This window comes from Podospora pseudocomata, chromosome 3 (assembly GCF_035222375.1).
Source record: "Podospora pseudocomata strain CBS 415.72m chromosome 3, whole genome shotgun sequence".
Classification (NCBI taxonomy): domain Eukaryota; kingdom Fungi; phylum Ascomycota; class Sordariomycetes; order Sordariales; family Podosporaceae; genus Podospora; species Podospora pseudocomata.
The window spans coordinates 971,441-986,842 of NC_085887.1; the positions used below are offsets into that span (position 1 = coordinate 971,441).

A 15,402-nucleotide genomic window follows, 5' to 3' on the forward strand; every position below is an offset into this window, starting at 1 on the left:
AGGTGTTGGTGACAGCGTCCTAATGGCTCGTTCTGTCCTTCTTCCCTTGCATCCCTCCTACTTTGATGTTTGCTCCAACGATTGCCCCATACCTCCTTCGGCTCAAACACTGAATCTCTTCAACCGCTAACGCCTTCATAACTTCAAAGCTCCGCTACGTCCTTCAAAACGCTGCTGGAGAGCCCCCAACACTACTGCTCAGGTGTCGGAACATATTCCCACACAGACACTTCGTCAGGTGCGACGCCGAAACCAGTAAGATGCCCCATCTGCCGGAAAAGCCTCGGGCGTTTCTCTTCGTCCTTGTCGTCCGTGTGTTGGTCTTTATGCTGGTCATGTGTGGGCTGCTTCGATTTCAGTCGATGTTGGAATAGCTGGCTTGGATTCCGGCGGTGTTGATGGATTGGCGGTCTCGTTGTTCTGCTTCTCTCGCTTGATAAACGACCTCAGCGTTGACTTTGATCTGGTAGGCACCTCAACATTCTGGTTCGCCAGTTGCGTCGCGCGGTCATTTTCTTTCTCCCTCTCCTTATCCTCTCCCCCCTACTTCTGCTTCCGGCTCTGCTCCATCCTCTTCTGTTCCAACAGCCATGGTTTCATATCCCGGATCCCCGTGATTGCCATCAACATCACTGCCTTTCGAAAATTGATGTCCTCCAGATCAGAGGGCTTCGAGGACGGCCTGATGGACCTCCTGCGGGGTGAAGTTGTGGCCCTCAGCCTGGAATTCCTCAAAGTCGGCAAAGAACTGGAGGAGATCTGACTTCGCACACTTTGACCAGAGCGCCCGGTCGCGGTAGTATTCGGCCGGGTCGTATGCGTTCACGAGCGCCGGGGACTCGCAACAAGCGGCGAGGGGCCGGAGCCTCGCCCGCGGGCGGCACAATATTGGGCGCTTCCTTGCGCTGCTTCGAGGTCGACCTCGCAGGCGGGGAGCGCTGCTGGGCCTAAACCCATGGCTTGCGAAGAACGCCAGCGCGTTTGTTCCGAGATTGACCGCCTTTCTGTATCTCATTTTGTCCTGTGCTTTTGCTGCTGCATTGAGGAACCCGATCGATGTAGCTGTCAGGCCGAGCACTGAACAGAACTGCCCTTTGTTGAGGATCTGTTCAGAGCCTAGGTGTAGGGCCTCCACCCCTTTTACCATGTGGAAGGAGCGGCATCAAACGGGTGGACATAGGTACCCGCCCACGGTAAAGACTGCCCAAAATTCCCCTGTAGTACACAGTTAAACCCCAGGCATGTCGTCCAGATTGCCTTTGGATACCTACTAACTTGTACCAACTTCATATGCACAACAGAATCGACGGCTGCCATGGCTTTACCAATTCCCTGGATACTCCGGCGGCTACCAAAGCTCCCTGATCCCGCAAGAGGCAAAGAGCAACCTGAATCAACCCCATCCAGCTACACAAGCTGGTTCCGCGTCAACCTCCACTCTGTCAACCTTCGCTCCCAGTGCCATCGACTTTTTCCCATGTTGGCTCGCATTCCTTGAGCAGGAAACGCACACCTTCAAAAGGCTTACTGGAGAGGGGGCGGTGGATGTGGGGAGAAGGTGGCGCTCCAGTTGATAGTGTAGGCGCCTATTTAACACTCAGACATCTCTTTGTTCGCCTGAAGAGCCGGTACCACACCCACTCAGCTCGTAGAGGCCGGCTAACAGCTGAACGAAATTCGAGAATGTAACAGCCATCCAATAAGTGCCCGCCACTCCTATCCGACATCCCGACGCCAGCCCCCACCGATCCAATGCCGTCGAACCTGATATCCTCGAAACACGAGTAAAGATTCCAGGTTACCAGTAGCTTGGATCTAAAGTCGGCGTCTCGTGTTTGTACAACAGTGGCGCCCTAATCTCCGACGCCAAGGCGTTCCCCTGATGCTTCTATCATGCGCGCCGCCTGCCCTGAGTAAGCCCAGGCCCGTAAGCTGGCCTAGCCTACATGCAAACCACAAACTTCCACCGCCCTCAGGGGGCCATTCATAAAACCCGAGATGGCCACAGTTCCAGCTCCCAGATCGCGCGAGGAGATTTCGCTTCCCACGTCACGGCACATACGTATGGGTAGTCAACATCAGAGGATATGGGGGATGAAGCATCGTTGAAGACAGTCGAACGCCCTATCTGCGCTGCTATTGCCCACGAAACTCGGTTACCGGAGTGCTACGACGACTGGATCTTGCCAGAGTGTTACGACCATTGGGATCTACCAGAGGTCTACATTCCAGTTGCCAATCCCATCGAACCCGGCCAGCGACCGTCTAGGCGAGACTGGGCGAACAGAGTACAGGCACCCGCAGCTTTGGGCGAAAAGCAGTCCCCTCCTCCAAGATCCTGTTGGCGACGACACTGGGCTTGGTGGATACTTGCTGTTGTACTCGTTGTAGGAGGGGCAGCTGGCGGTGCCATAGCCGGTGCTCTCACTCTAACGCGTCGCCAAGGTTTGGACGGCTCAGTCGTATCAGCGTCACCAACACCCATCGAAACGTTATCTGGGTAGGTTCTACATACAGGTACCGGCACTGCCATGCTTCAAAATTCTAATCGTTCTAGGACCACATCCCTATTTGGATTGACCCAGCCCCACGGCGCAACGTCGGGTGCGGCATCACAAAACACACAAGGAACAACAACAACAACAACAACAACAACAACAGCAACAACAGCCGGGATCCAAGCTCCTACCGTGCCGACTGACTCGCTCTCAACGTCTACATCCACAGGCTCAGGCTTCTTACCTTCAAAGCCACAGATACAAGAGACCACCACTTCAGCAACAGCCACTCAGAAAGACAGCGAGACCGGTACGTTGGGGGCAACCCCCACTCAACGGTCAATCTCCTTGCCAGCGCCAGGCACAACAGTCGAGGGATCCCCAGCAACGCCAATAAAAAGTCCTTCACCGTCCTCCAACAGTCCTGAGCCCGCCCCTCTGATGGGTCAGCCATCGAAGCCAACACGCGCTGTCCAGATCGGAAGGGCATCTCGGCCCGGAGAGCCCCGTGACTTGCTAGAGATCGCTTTCTATCCCGAGAGTCCATGTGACTACGAAGTAATAGGAAACTATGGCACCTGGGTCTGCGACACGCCGTTCGCGCTGGGTGGAACAGAATACCAGTGGAAGGGCTGTGGTAGCTATACCTGGTTGGTTTGGGGACCGACTCAGGAGAGATTTGGAGCGTGTGCGGATAAGGTGACTGCTAAAACGCTTTGCGGCGGTTTGTTGGTGATAGGGGTTTGGTTGTGTAGTCCGGAATAGAGCCAAGCTGACATCTAAAAGATGGCGGCTTTAAGCAACCCAGGGGGGTGTCGCCAGGTTCTTGTCAAAGCAAATTTATAATCATGCTAAAATCTATCGAGATCTCAGGCCACGGCGGTTGGCTAGCCCATCAGATACGGGGGTATACCTGTCAGGTTTTCAGCCGGTGCGGCAACGATGCACGATCACCACCAGTAAAATTACCCCCCCCCCAGAGCCTTATTCCTCAGACATCAACTTCTGGCCTAGCCCGCTGAATTCTGATACATTTGGTACCAGCCACGCCGCACGATCTGCATCACAATTCAAGCTTGTCGATCGCCTGTGCAGAAACGAGGCGTAGATATTGCATATTGCCGCCTTGACCCAGATTCTCAACGCAAGGGGACCACATGTCAAGAGTGTTAAATAATTGAAGTGCCCCTAGCTGGCGTGCCTCTTTGCTGTTCCGGCAGATGTTCGACTGTTTTGGTAGAGATGGAAAAGCCTACTCCAGCTGAGGCCACGGCCACCAAATCCTTCACCAACTCCGCTGAAGTCTCGAATCTACCGGAATGTGTTCACAACATAAGTAGCGATCTCCCTGAGCTACGGCTATTGGAATCTTCACGAAGTCTGCGATCATTCGAACCTTCCTGAGGTGTGCAGCTCGCTCGATCGCGACAATCGATTACCACCTCAGAGCCCCAACACTTCTCAAACCCCATGGTGGCGACGGCACCGCATATTGCTTGTCGTCGTAGCTTTGTCGCTTCTCGCAGGGTCTGTAGGCGGTGTCGTTGCGGGTGTCCTGGCTTCAAGATAAGCGCAGGACACATCCATTGCGTCGGTGATGCCCTCAACAAGTACCATTCCCCCACCCGATCTATCCTCAACAACTACCATCCATCCAGGAAACCTTCCCGACATCTACCTCCAGCAGGAGCACAGCTGCTACAATAACAGCCGGCCCATCAAGTGACGCCCCTGGTCTTAGTCCACCGAGTTTGCCGGAGCCGGCTTTACAAGTCTTTCTGATTAACGTTTGGGAGCCACCGGATACCTCACCGCTATAGTCATCACTCTTAACAAATACTGGCACAATTTCGGCGTGGAACATTCGTTAGGTGGAGGCGTCCAACGATACCTCAAGCGACCAAAGCATGCCGGAGGAAGTGATCGGGAGGCCCCCCTTGACGTCTGGTGGGACATGGATGATTGCTGATCTGGAAGAACATCCAGACTGTTATTTCCAGGGAAATCCAATGAGGATTTCGGAAGACATACTGCCAAAAACTAAGAAAGATTTCTCTCCCTATCTTCTACATTCACACCTCTCAGTCTTCCAATAAACCTGAATCATACAAGCGCCGACAGAAAATAAAAGGTAGTCCATAGAGAGTTCGAGTGACGTGGATAAGAAAGCCTATGTCGGCGTGGATATGTCTTGAAGCGTCTAATCAAATCATATCGTCAGTCTGATGGCATTGAGTCCCGTTACCGATTTCGGCCATTGGACAGAACGCTCGGGTTTCTAGAATCCATTCGTCTGAGATCCGCATACAATTTACCTGTATAGTGCATCATGGACAGTTCTAAGAGCTTCATTACTGGATCCCCCCCATATATCAACTGTTGCCGTGAGCCAATGGTTGTTCTTTTTATCACAGTTGACGCTAGCTAAACCGTTGACCATGGCTAAACCGTTTAAACCGAGAGCCCTCGGAACCCAGGTCTCTGATTGGCCGGTGAGCTGGCAATTGGAGGGGGGTCCCTTGCACGAGCAGGGGTTTCACATCCCCATTTTAGGACTAGCACTTCCATATTAGGCCTAGTACGGTCAAAGATGACAGGGATCCAGGCTCTTCTATCAAGCCTCAACGTTGACTATCTTCATAAGGCTTTGTTCTTAGCCGCATTCTTCGGACTTTACGCTCGAGATGTAAAAATGGATACGGATGTTTTCCAGACAGAATCCCTAACGGCAGGTCAGGAATGGCACACAACACAACCCTCGCCCGATAACCTAGATACAGTGTCTTCCCGGTAGCACGTTTCCCACCTCCTGACAGGCATAATATCTGGTATGAGTGGAAAGGATGTCCGGAGAGAACCACAATCCATCCTGTCGCCGACTACACCTCGGCATTTCGGCAATTTTGGTTCATGGCCCCTCCTCGCACAATTTATATCTGCCCGACTAGAGGATGGGGGTCCTGCGTTCACCCCGCGTCTCCACTTACCCTTTCTAGCCCCCCCCTCCTCCTTCGTTGTGCATGCATGCATATCCGAGTCACACACCCTCAATGTTATCGCTTGGTCATATGGCCTGTCAATCAAGTAATTCCGACCTCCGCCCCCGGCGCTTGTTGCGCTTTCGCAGTCCGGTGCCCTTCACTCGCATTATTTCTCGGGGACATTCATCTTCAAAGTTGATTCGAACTCTGCCTACCTATGGCTTCCCTGCCGAACCCATTTACCTAGCCAGATTAATCGGAAAGATAACCCGGAAATACCCAGCTTGCGATATTCGTTGCCCCAATGCTGACATCTCAGATTCCTCATAGACCTGGAACTCTTCAAGAAGGAGGTTCCTTTTGAGATCTTTGGCTATCCGTATCCGACATCCGAGCGCATTACCAATTGCGAATACGAAATCATCAATGAGATCGAGATACAAGATGTGCGCGTTTCCCCGGCTGAGTGCTCCCTGGATACCACCGGCTTTACGTATATCCATCATAAGTCAGCTTACGAACTGAGAAAGGAGCATTTTAAGAAGGTTGGCAGCTCGCTTGAGGACAACCCCACCGTGGTAGCGTATCTCAACGAGAGCATGAGGCTCGCCAAAGATCGCCTGGGGGCCGAGAAGGTCATCTGCTTTGACTGGAGGGTAGGTTCATCCGACTCATGGGTTATCTTTTGCAGACCATTTGGGCTAACTTACATGATTGCTCAAGTTCCGTCGAACTGGGGCGCCTCCCAGTGCCGTGCTACCGGTCGATGACACCCACGAGATTCGTTTACAGGCTTTGGCCCCGGGTTATGATATGCATTGCGGTACGACTCCGATGCCACCTGTGCCTGTGAGAGGCACATGACACTGGGAATGCTGTGTTACAAAAGCTTTTGCTAACGCATGATTTCCAAACTTCTCTCATCGCGGGGGCAGAGGTTAGAGAAGCACCTCCTTCCTGAAGAGCGTGAGCCAGTAGCCAGTGGCAGGTTGACCGCTAGGATTATGAAGTGAGTTGTCTCGCTCCTCCAGCGGTGCTCTTCTTTTGTATACACTAACGCTAGTCATAGCACTTGGCGGCCCTTGAGCGTTGTGAAGACTGCACCCCTCGTCATCATGGACCGGCGAACAGTTCTGCAAGATGACCTGATCGAAGTCGAAAAGGTGCTACCTGACAAGATTGAGCGCGGATATTACGTCAAGTACCAGTCATACCACAAGTACTTCTATATGTCGGACCAGGGGGCAGAAAAAGTGGCACTCTTCACTACGTGGGATATTAAACAAGGAGACCGCACGGCAGGTGAGTGCTACCTGGTGGCGAGTGGACTATGGGTTGGATTTTGCAGTTGACCTGACTAATTATCTAACTGTAGAGATCCCTCCCCATAGTGCGGCGTCATCTTTGCGAACGATTGTCTTGATAGTCCAAGGGAGAGCGTTGAAGTGCGGTTGATAGTTCTCACGAAAGAGTAAACGCCTAAAGCATAGTAAGGAGGAAATGCATTCCAAATTTGATTCTCATATCAATCTTGTCAAGCACTAGCGCTGCTGAGTTCCATGGTATCTGCCACCTAGAAAAATTACAACATGATCGCTCCCAACCACACCATCCATTGCTTGGCAGCTAATTCATGTCAGCGCTGTCACGGCGGCCGATGCGTCCTCTCTATCACGGGGCCGCAGCCATTCATCGGCAACAAATCACTGTTGTTTGATATGGCGCTGAACAACTCACCTGGGATCTCCTAGCAACTGATGGTATCAAGCTCTCGCAAATGGATAGGCAAGGTAGAAAGCTCTTTGCGTACATCTGGTATTTGGCGCAAAATGTTACTCTTTTTGTAACATTCAGTATGTCCACTAGTTCTATTTGAGTGAAGTTTCTAGATAAAGGTTTGTAGTGTATATGGGCTGTCTGTGACCCGCCTCTATGCATCTCACCTTTCTGGGTAGGCGCTTCCAAATAAGATGAAGACGCCGAGCCCACACTGCAACACAAACCCCGATCCTGACATCAGCTGATCATTGGATGGCACTTCACCTCTGCTTGTTAGATCCGAGTTTAGGACATCTCTACTTTGGACTGAGTGGTGAGAGCTTTCTACGTTTGACACTGAGCGCCAGGACTTTGCTGTTAAATGACGACGGTTGCTGTATGATTGAGATCTGCAGCACCATTGCAGCTTCAGTTTATTATGGTGGTAAGTAATACTAGGTAGGTAGTATACCCTAGTCTTTTATAATGCCACTGCACGACTACATCAGGGGCAGCGCTACATTCAGCCAGTCATGCACCTGTGCCTCGGTCCAGCCCCTTTTTCAGGGTCCTGCTGCGGCACCCCAACCCCGGATCGAAAAGGTTTATAGATGTAAGCTGTCAGCCTATCAACAAGAACATGTGGACAATTACCCCAGGATCGGGATAAGATATTTGTGGGCGGCTTGTTGAACGTCCCCGAATGCCGTCTGACAGCCTCAATACAACACGCGGTAAGACAAATATGCGCAGTGGGGACATGTAAAGGTTCATTACTCGGAGTGATGACAGACTGGAAGAGCATCTGAAACTGAAAGCACGGGACATCCGCTGGCTCAGAATTGATGGCAGTGTCGACAATGCCTCTCGACTCCGCATCCTTGAGGAATTCAAGGCCACGGACATATCGGTTCTCTTGATGACGGTCGGAACGGGAGCCGTTGGGTTAAGAACTCCCACACATTTCGCCCCGGGGTATTGAATAATTAGACTAATACTAGAACAGGCTGAACCTCGTAGCGGCCAACTACGTACACATCGTCGAGCCGCAGTGGAACCCCTCGGTCGAAGAGCAAGCCATTGCACGGGCAGTCCGCATGGGCCAGACGCGGACCGTGACGGTCATCAGATACGTGGTGATGAACTCGGTCGAGCAGGTCAGTCGGACATCCACACAAGCAGCCGAGTGCCATCAAATAACCTGAGACGCAGAATATTGTCTGCCTCCAGAGGCGGAAGCGGAATCTAGCCAAGTTTACCCTTGACGGTGTCTCACAGGATGGGGGGTCCGGAACACTGGATGTAAGTAACTATGTTTGCCCCGCAGACGGTCGAGAGGTGTCTGAGCTCACACGATTGCCTACCTACCAAAGGAGCTGCGGTTTGTGTTGGATCTTGACTATGTTGGCTAGAGGAAAGAGGAAAGGGCATGAAGTGTTCAGGGTCGGCCCCCTCCGTAGTAGGCTAGGGATGGGAAGCTTGAATAGGTCAATGAGGCTGTTGATGATGCTGTCTAGGTATCTGCTCTACAGCTGGGTGCATCCTAGCACCCCTGAAATTCTAATAATACAGAATGCATCTTCCCCCTCCACCCATTCCCTGCTTTTCAAATCTCAACAACAAAGCCCCTCCCCCTCCAACAACCGAAGCAATCACAAACGTCGTCACCCCCCACCCCCCCCCCCCAGCTTCCCACCACCCAACCCCGGGACCCGCCCCGCCCGCACCAGGTCATGCCCCATCCTCACCCCGTCCAGCACTACCTCCTCGCGCCCGGGCGCGGCGTGGATGTGCCCGAACACGCACATATCAAACTGCATTCTTTGCCCTCAGAGTGTTGGAAGTATCTCGGGGAACGTGTCTGGTAGAATGACTGCATTGTCTACTGTTGCTGTCAGCCTTGCATATATATATGTCCTGGATATATAGCTCTTCCAAAGCCTTAGAAGATTTGTTAAGCCCCATCTACGTGAGTAGGTAGCCAGGCAGACTATGAATGATGAATGCTTCAAGAAACGAGGCCGCATGTCTCAAGACCATAGGATTTCCCACGGATCTCAGAAGGGTTCCGGTGATAGGCTTTCAGGTCTATTCCAAAGAAAGGTACCTACGTAGCCCGACGATGCCTGGATCTGGGGCATCGAAAAATTCAGAAGCTTGTGTCTCTTCAAAGCCTCCTCACCTACCTAGCTATTCACATTCCAGCCTCGAGATCCAGTGTTATGAGATCTCACTGAATGAGAGTTTCTGTGTGATCAAAGCTGTCACCTGGGTTCCACTTCTTGTTGATAACTGATCTTGCAACATGCTTTGCATTGGGAGCAATCTCAGAGTGGATCATGATGAAGTGAATATCTTCTTCATCGAGATCACGGCGTATTGACCTCGAGCAAAGAGTTGCTCCACACATGGCATATTCACTCCCTTCAGGTACCGCTCCACTAAATTTGAAGAGTATAAAATGGATATCACCTTTCTTAAAATACCCGTTGTCCTCACTCGCACTTAGATGGTCTTCGATATCAGACCACTGAACACCTCGGTGTTCGCAAAGCCGCAAGACGCCCTCCCTGCCGATACAGATGCGCTCGTTCTCGGACAACCTCATCTGCTCTTCCAAAAATGCTCTGATGGAGTGGAGGACTCGGAAACCGGAACAGAACAGTGTATTGAGGGTGTCAACAGTGAAGTGAACTTGCGCTCGCCCCACGGCTCGTTGTTTGTGAATCTAACCTCCAAATCCCGGGGTCTCATTTGGTCGTTTAGGCTGCTCAAGTGCATTGTCTCGATATATTGAACAGTCGTGTTGGCCAGTCGAGACAAACTCAAGATCACTGCACCGAACGCAGGACTCGCAAAGGCGTTCCTTTCGCAGAAGATATCTCAACTGATACCTATGATTCAACCGAGGTTAGCTTCCAATCCTGAAACGAGAACTATTCCAAATCGTACTGACCATCCGCTGGCAGAAGCATGGCTCAAGCCATTATAGTAATCCCGAGGTCCTCTCAAAAACGCGGTTTTCCACCAAGGCACCAAAGAACAATGGCACAGCTGCTTTGGCGTAGACAAGACGGCGCAGACGGTCGGAAACCTGACCCAAGCATAGCCTGGTGAAGAGGTCATTGTCCAAACGGTCGACTATCTTGACCAAGATCTCTCCGGGGACACGATACAACGGACTATTTTCAACGTTCTATGCGGTGCACCAGAAGAACGCTTCAACGCTGGCCTTGATGTTCGGCTGTCCGTGGGCGTTTGCTTTAGGAATCGTGTCGATTTGTCGACTGTTGTTCGAGCCCAGATATCTCGAGTTGAAGCCAAACGGGGGTGGCAATGGCCATGTGAGTGCGGGTGTGGCGAGTGTGAAGGGTAAAGTCTCAGTAGTGGCATGTGAGAAAACAAGTCAAACCGCGTTGCTACTACCAGGGTCAAAGTCGCTGTTTACTTGTCCCCTCAGCAGCACCCCCCAAAGACCACGAAAGAATGCTATGAACTGAAGGTCGATTGCCGCCAAGTCTCACACGTCCAAAGTAGCATTTGGAATAACAGCCATGATGCATGGATACTTATAATCGCTAATTTCTCTTGATAAGCTGGGTAGAAAGCGTCACTATAACGACCGGCAGGGGGCGCCGTTCATGTTCTCTCATCAAGACCCAGCTACTGAGACCCTCAAAGTTGGTCAACGGGTACTGAACGATAGGCACCTACCTACCCAGTCAGTCGCCATGCAGAGATACTTCACATTTTTTTAAATTAAACACAATCGATATTCGCTATAATACAGCCAGGAGCCATCATTGACAACCATGGTGGAGGTCATCTCGCTGTTTTGAACGGACCACGTTGATATCCACCTTCTGGATATCCTCTTAACTCCTTCCCGTCATCTACCTGTAACATGTCGACACATCCCTCCATCAATAGCGCCAATCACGGGGGGCACTAGGAGGTCTTCTGTCACCACAGTGTGACGTCTGATATCTTGCATAATGATTCCCGCAGGAGATATCGCGGCACACAGGCCACACGTTCCCGACAGTCGTGATGTTGTCGTTGAGCTCGTACGAAGTCGGGTCCAGGGCATGTAGCCACTCGTGGGGAGGAATTATTGGGTCCAAGTGCGCCAAACCGGCCAGATATGGCAATTCCGGCTTGGCGCCTAGGCTACCACCGATCTTTCGGCTGTATCTTACGGTGAGGCATGGCCGCTTCGTTTGGCCCTTATCGAACCAGGGAAAGTATCCGAGACACCGATCGATTTCAATGCGCTTAGCAAGCATCCCGTGGGCAAAAATGTCGTACTCAAGGACTGATGCATGTTTCTTGCCGGTTTGGGAGGGCGGGCAATCCTCAAAGAGACATTGAAAATGGCCCTCTGAATCTTTTGGTGGTTGTTGAACCCCGGTATGCTTAAGACAGGTGCACGAAGACGCTGGAAAGCATGACATCGCTCTTTTGAGCGCGTCGCCGTTTCGTGTGCCGGTAAAGATGGTGCCAGCCACGCCGCTGAAGTCGACTTCGAACATCGCTCGGACCTCATCCTTATCCAACTGACCGTTTGTATCAAGTGTCAGGGTGTGGTGGTGGTCCAAGACCAATCGATATCATATTGCATGTTCGAGTTCCCCGAGACCGTGAGACGTGGCCTAAACCCGTATCTCGGTGCATGTTTGTTGCCTGTGCTACGTCTCTCGTGCTCGCACATCAGTTGACATGTTATTGGGACTAGTTGACTGCGATTGTCCGGATTATGCTGTCGAAGAAAGTGGGCTTCAATGTCGGGCCACTTGATATGCTGGTGCTCGCATAGCCGGAGAACTCCTTCCCGACCGATACAGATACGGCTTCCGTCGCTCCTCTCTGCCTGTGCCTTGGAGAAGGCTCGAACCGAATGCTGTGTGGCACAGCCTGAGCAATGCAAGCGATTTGATTCATTGGGGCAGGCGAACTTGCATCCATTCCAGGTCTTGTTTGTAGTTTGGATGACCTCGAGGGGCGCACTGGGGGTATTGATTCTGGGTGTCGAGACGGGCAAGACGTCCACACGCGGCGAGGGGTCCGGCCTGCTGGTGCCTGGGTAGCCAGTGGAAGCAAGCACCAGGTCGCTGTGTTGGATACAGTCTCTACAGAGTCGATCCATGCGCAGAAGGTACCTAAGTCGGTCTCTACCCGTCCTCGTTAGCCGCCAATCCATATCTGTGTTAAAACAAATTTTGCAGACGACTTACCAATCTCTGTCTGAGTGGCGTGTCAGGTGCCAATAAGCTTCCATGAGGTGACCTTGGAGCCGCTCATTCTAACTGCGCCCAAGAAGAATCTGGTACGTAGAGAACGGAATGTTTGAATAAACAATCCGTCTAAGGCTCTTTGAGACTTGGCCAAGAATGAGGCGGGTGACCAGATCGCCGTCGAGACACTCGACGATCATTATAAGTAGCTCGTCTGGGATGCGATACAGCCAGCTGTTCTTCATATTTTCGGCTGCAGCTGAAGCAAAATCACCATGCATCAACAGAGCACTCCCAATAGCCGTGAGAGTCATCTCGAAGATATTTCTCCGCCTGGCGCGCGTGACCTCTTTTGAAGGTGTCTGTCCGAGGTCCTTTGGGAAGGCGATCAATCGATATCGAAAGTTATGATTCAAGTAGCTGGTGGATAACGGCAAAGGGTGTAATTTACATGCAAAATCAAGTACGAGAGAATACCATGGAAAGGCTGTTGGTTGCGGGTGCGAGGAGACGGACAAAGTGGAGAAGAGAAAAGTGTTCCAAGAGCAGTTTCCATAGCAGGCGACATGAATGTCAACAACAAGCCATGGGGCAAGAGCTCGCCGGGCAATGATTGAGGGATGCTGTCACCGGGCGGATGCCGTCATATGTGGATCCAGTCCATCAGCCTTATTAGTGAACCATGGTGCGGCTGCATCTTGGCATTCCACATCGGTCACAAGGTTGACCAGAAGCAACACAACCTAAAGCTGCATCTGCTCAACAGCAGCAGCAAGATCGTTGCCAGTGCGGCGTGCCTGCCTCCGTCTTTTCATCTCGGCCTGAAGCTCCTTCCACGCCGCGACGCAGCGAGCGTGCTTTTGTCTCTTAATCTCGGCCTCATTGGCGGCTGACGTTTCACTACCAGCAGAAGCTAAAGGGCAAGCTTCGCCGGCATTCTCCCCGCTTCCCTCATGGTCCCAAAGTGTGGGGAAGTTGGGCAGGGAGATGCTAGAGAGCAGGGTACTACTGGGCAAGGCTATACGACAAGAGGTTAGTAGTAATCACAAAATTAACAAGATAATGGAGGTGAATACCATTGCCGGGAGTCGCATTGCCCATGACGCCTCGATGGGTCAGCTTGCGCTGCCTTCTGTGGTGAGGTTTCCACGGCTTTTGGCGGGCAGGGGATGGCATGGCTGTCGATGGGAAGCCTTGGGACTGCGACACGGAACTTTCGGTTGAGGGGAGGGTCGGAAACCGACAGACGCGCTCGGAGCCTGTATCGAGCGCGGCCTCTTCATCCTCTGACAGTACATTGGGGTGCTGGCCTGGTTCTCGCAAGTGTTTTGGATCGCCGTCCAGATCTATTGCGGAGAGACTGTCGTCGAACGCCATCATACTCGCGACTTGCGCTTCATTTTTTCGCTGCCTTTCGCCGACTTGCTGCGAGTGAAAAGGTTCCATTGGGGTCGCAAACTCAACGCTTTGTCGGACAGATGCGGTAGGCAATGAAAAGTGGGTTGAGGCTGCGTTTCAGGCCAGATGTGATGAAGCTGGTTGAGTGGAAGAAAGGCGATGTAGGGGAAAGGCGAGGTCGCGTTGGGAGTCAAGGGGAATGTGAGAATACTAGGTCGGCTGATCAAAGTTTGATGCAGCTGATGATGGGCGGCAACCTACATCCCTCTGTGCAAGACCCAAAGAATGGGATGACTCGTTTGCCCATTTATCTGCGCCGTTGAAAGTCTATAGAGAGACGTCTTCCAAAAATTCCCCAACATCAACATCATCACCCGCGGGCTGCCTACTCCGGCGAACAAATGGTGAACTCCCCTGGCGAGCCACAAACGCCGACAAAGCGCCACCCATCGTTCAAATCCCCAGTACCCACTAGTCCGCATCTTCCCACTGCTTCAAACTCTTCCTTCGACGCATCAGGCGAATTCAGGTACTCCCCATTCTCGGCACGTGTAACTGGAACAACTATTCGCTGTTTTTTCTAACTGTAGGTGCATATCTGAGGGTGCTTTCTTACCATTCCTAGCTAGAACATGCTGCGCGGTGGGGCACAACAACGACTTTTAGTGGGTGTTCAGAGACAGTTTGGCAATACGATGGGTCAGTGAAACAGTGGTGGCTGCTTCGCTCTGGCTCTGTGCATTGTGGTCGACGTTCTGCTGGCGCTCATGAAGGTCCATGGTTTCTTTTGAATGACTGAGAGGGTTGGAGTTGTGAAGAGAGCTGGATGCAGGGATACATTTTCACCAGATCAAGGCGGTGGCCTAATGATCAAAAATGCCCGCCATTGTATTGTCATGACCCTGCCGGCCAATAGGTATCCATCGCAGTGGCGGTCACCTATACCGATTTTGCACATCCAGATGTATGAGCTATGGGGAAAGACGGTCAGGTTTCACAAAAGCCCATGCAACCACCGACCATTCCGAGCCCGTCCATCCTTCCCTCGGGACTCTCCATCTAATTCCATGTTTCCCATGATTAGCTATTCATTCCCTTGATCTTGAATCTCTGACGTCGGCTTGCGCGCCTGAGCCTCGGCCTCCCGAGCCTTCCTTCGTTTCAAAATCTCTTCATTGATATTCTTCGAGCTCTCGTTGCGCCGAGCCTACCTCATGCGATTAATTCTTGCGTCCAATTAAGACCAAGGATCCCGACCTGCCTCTCGGTAGGCTGGCACCTTGGGAGCTAGTAAACAAGGTGAGCGAGTCTAGGTGCTTACCATCGTGGTCTGGAACAACAGCAGAAGCAGTGTGATACCGCTGCTTATGCTTTCTTTTGCCATCGACCCTCGCCTGCAGGTCTTGTGTAGTCCTCGTTGATGCGTTCCGTCTGCCACGCCGATATCGGTTGGTTCACTTGCTCCGTTGCTCCAGATGGACCATCATCCGGTCGATTCCAAGATCACCAGGTACTTCGTGACCTGGTCTTTGT

The 15,402-nt window shown here is 52.0% G+C and overlaps 5 protein-coding genes across 5 annotated transcripts; 2 read left to right on the plus strand and 3 right to left on the minus strand.

Annotated features, from left to right (window-relative positions):
* Positions 1-661: 661 nt before the first annotated feature.
* QC762_302742 (uncharacterized protein) lies at positions 662-1,015 on the minus strand (the record flags this gene model as incomplete). The annotated part of the gene is made up of 1 exon (XM_062888560.1): positions 662-1,015. One exon carries the CDS (start codon positions 1,013-1,015, stop codon positions 662-664), a length of 354 nt encoding a protein of 117 aa, XP_062744447.1.
* A 1,072-nt stretch (positions 1,016-2,087) lies between these two features.
* QC762_302745 (uncharacterized protein) lies at positions 2,088-3,263 on the plus strand (the record flags this gene model as incomplete). The annotated part of the gene is given in 3 exon segments (XM_062888561.1): positions 2,088-2,500; positions 2,558-2,646; positions 2,662-3,263. The coding sequence occupies 3 exon segments, from the start codon at positions 2,088-2,090 to the stop codon at positions 3,261-3,263; spliced, it is 1,104 nt and encodes a 367-aa protein (XP_062744448.1).
* A 6,483-nt stretch (positions 3,264-9,746) lies between these two features.
* QC762_302748 (uncharacterized protein) lies at positions 9,747-10,034 on the plus strand (the record flags this gene model as incomplete). The annotated part of the gene is made up of 1 exon (XM_062888562.1): positions 9,747-10,034. One exon carries the CDS (start codon positions 9,747-9,749, stop codon positions 10,032-10,034), a length of 288 nt encoding a protein of 95 aa, XP_062744449.1.
* Positions 10,035-11,813: 1,779 nt separating this feature from the next.
* On the minus strand, positions 11,814-12,515 carry QC762_302750 (uncharacterized protein; the record flags this gene model as incomplete). The annotated part of the gene is made up of 2 exons (XM_062888563.1): positions 11,814-12,396; positions 12,472-12,515. 2 exons carry the CDS (start codon positions 12,513-12,515, stop codon positions 11,814-11,816), a joined length of 627 nt encoding a protein of 208 aa, XP_062744450.1.
* Positions 12,516-13,214: 699 nt separating this feature from the next.
* On the minus strand, positions 13,215-14,063 carry QC762_0050410 (uncharacterized protein; the record flags this gene model as incomplete). The annotated part of the gene is made up of 2 exons (XM_062883494.1): positions 13,548-14,063; positions 13,215-13,489 (listed from the first exon to the last, which is right to left on the minus strand). Exons 1-2 carry the CDS (start codon positions 13,915-13,917, stop codon positions 13,215-13,217), a joined length of 645 nt encoding a protein of 214 aa, XP_062744451.1. The 5' UTR covers positions 13,918-14,063.
* Between the last annotated feature and the right edge of the window lie 1,339 nt (positions 14,064-15,402).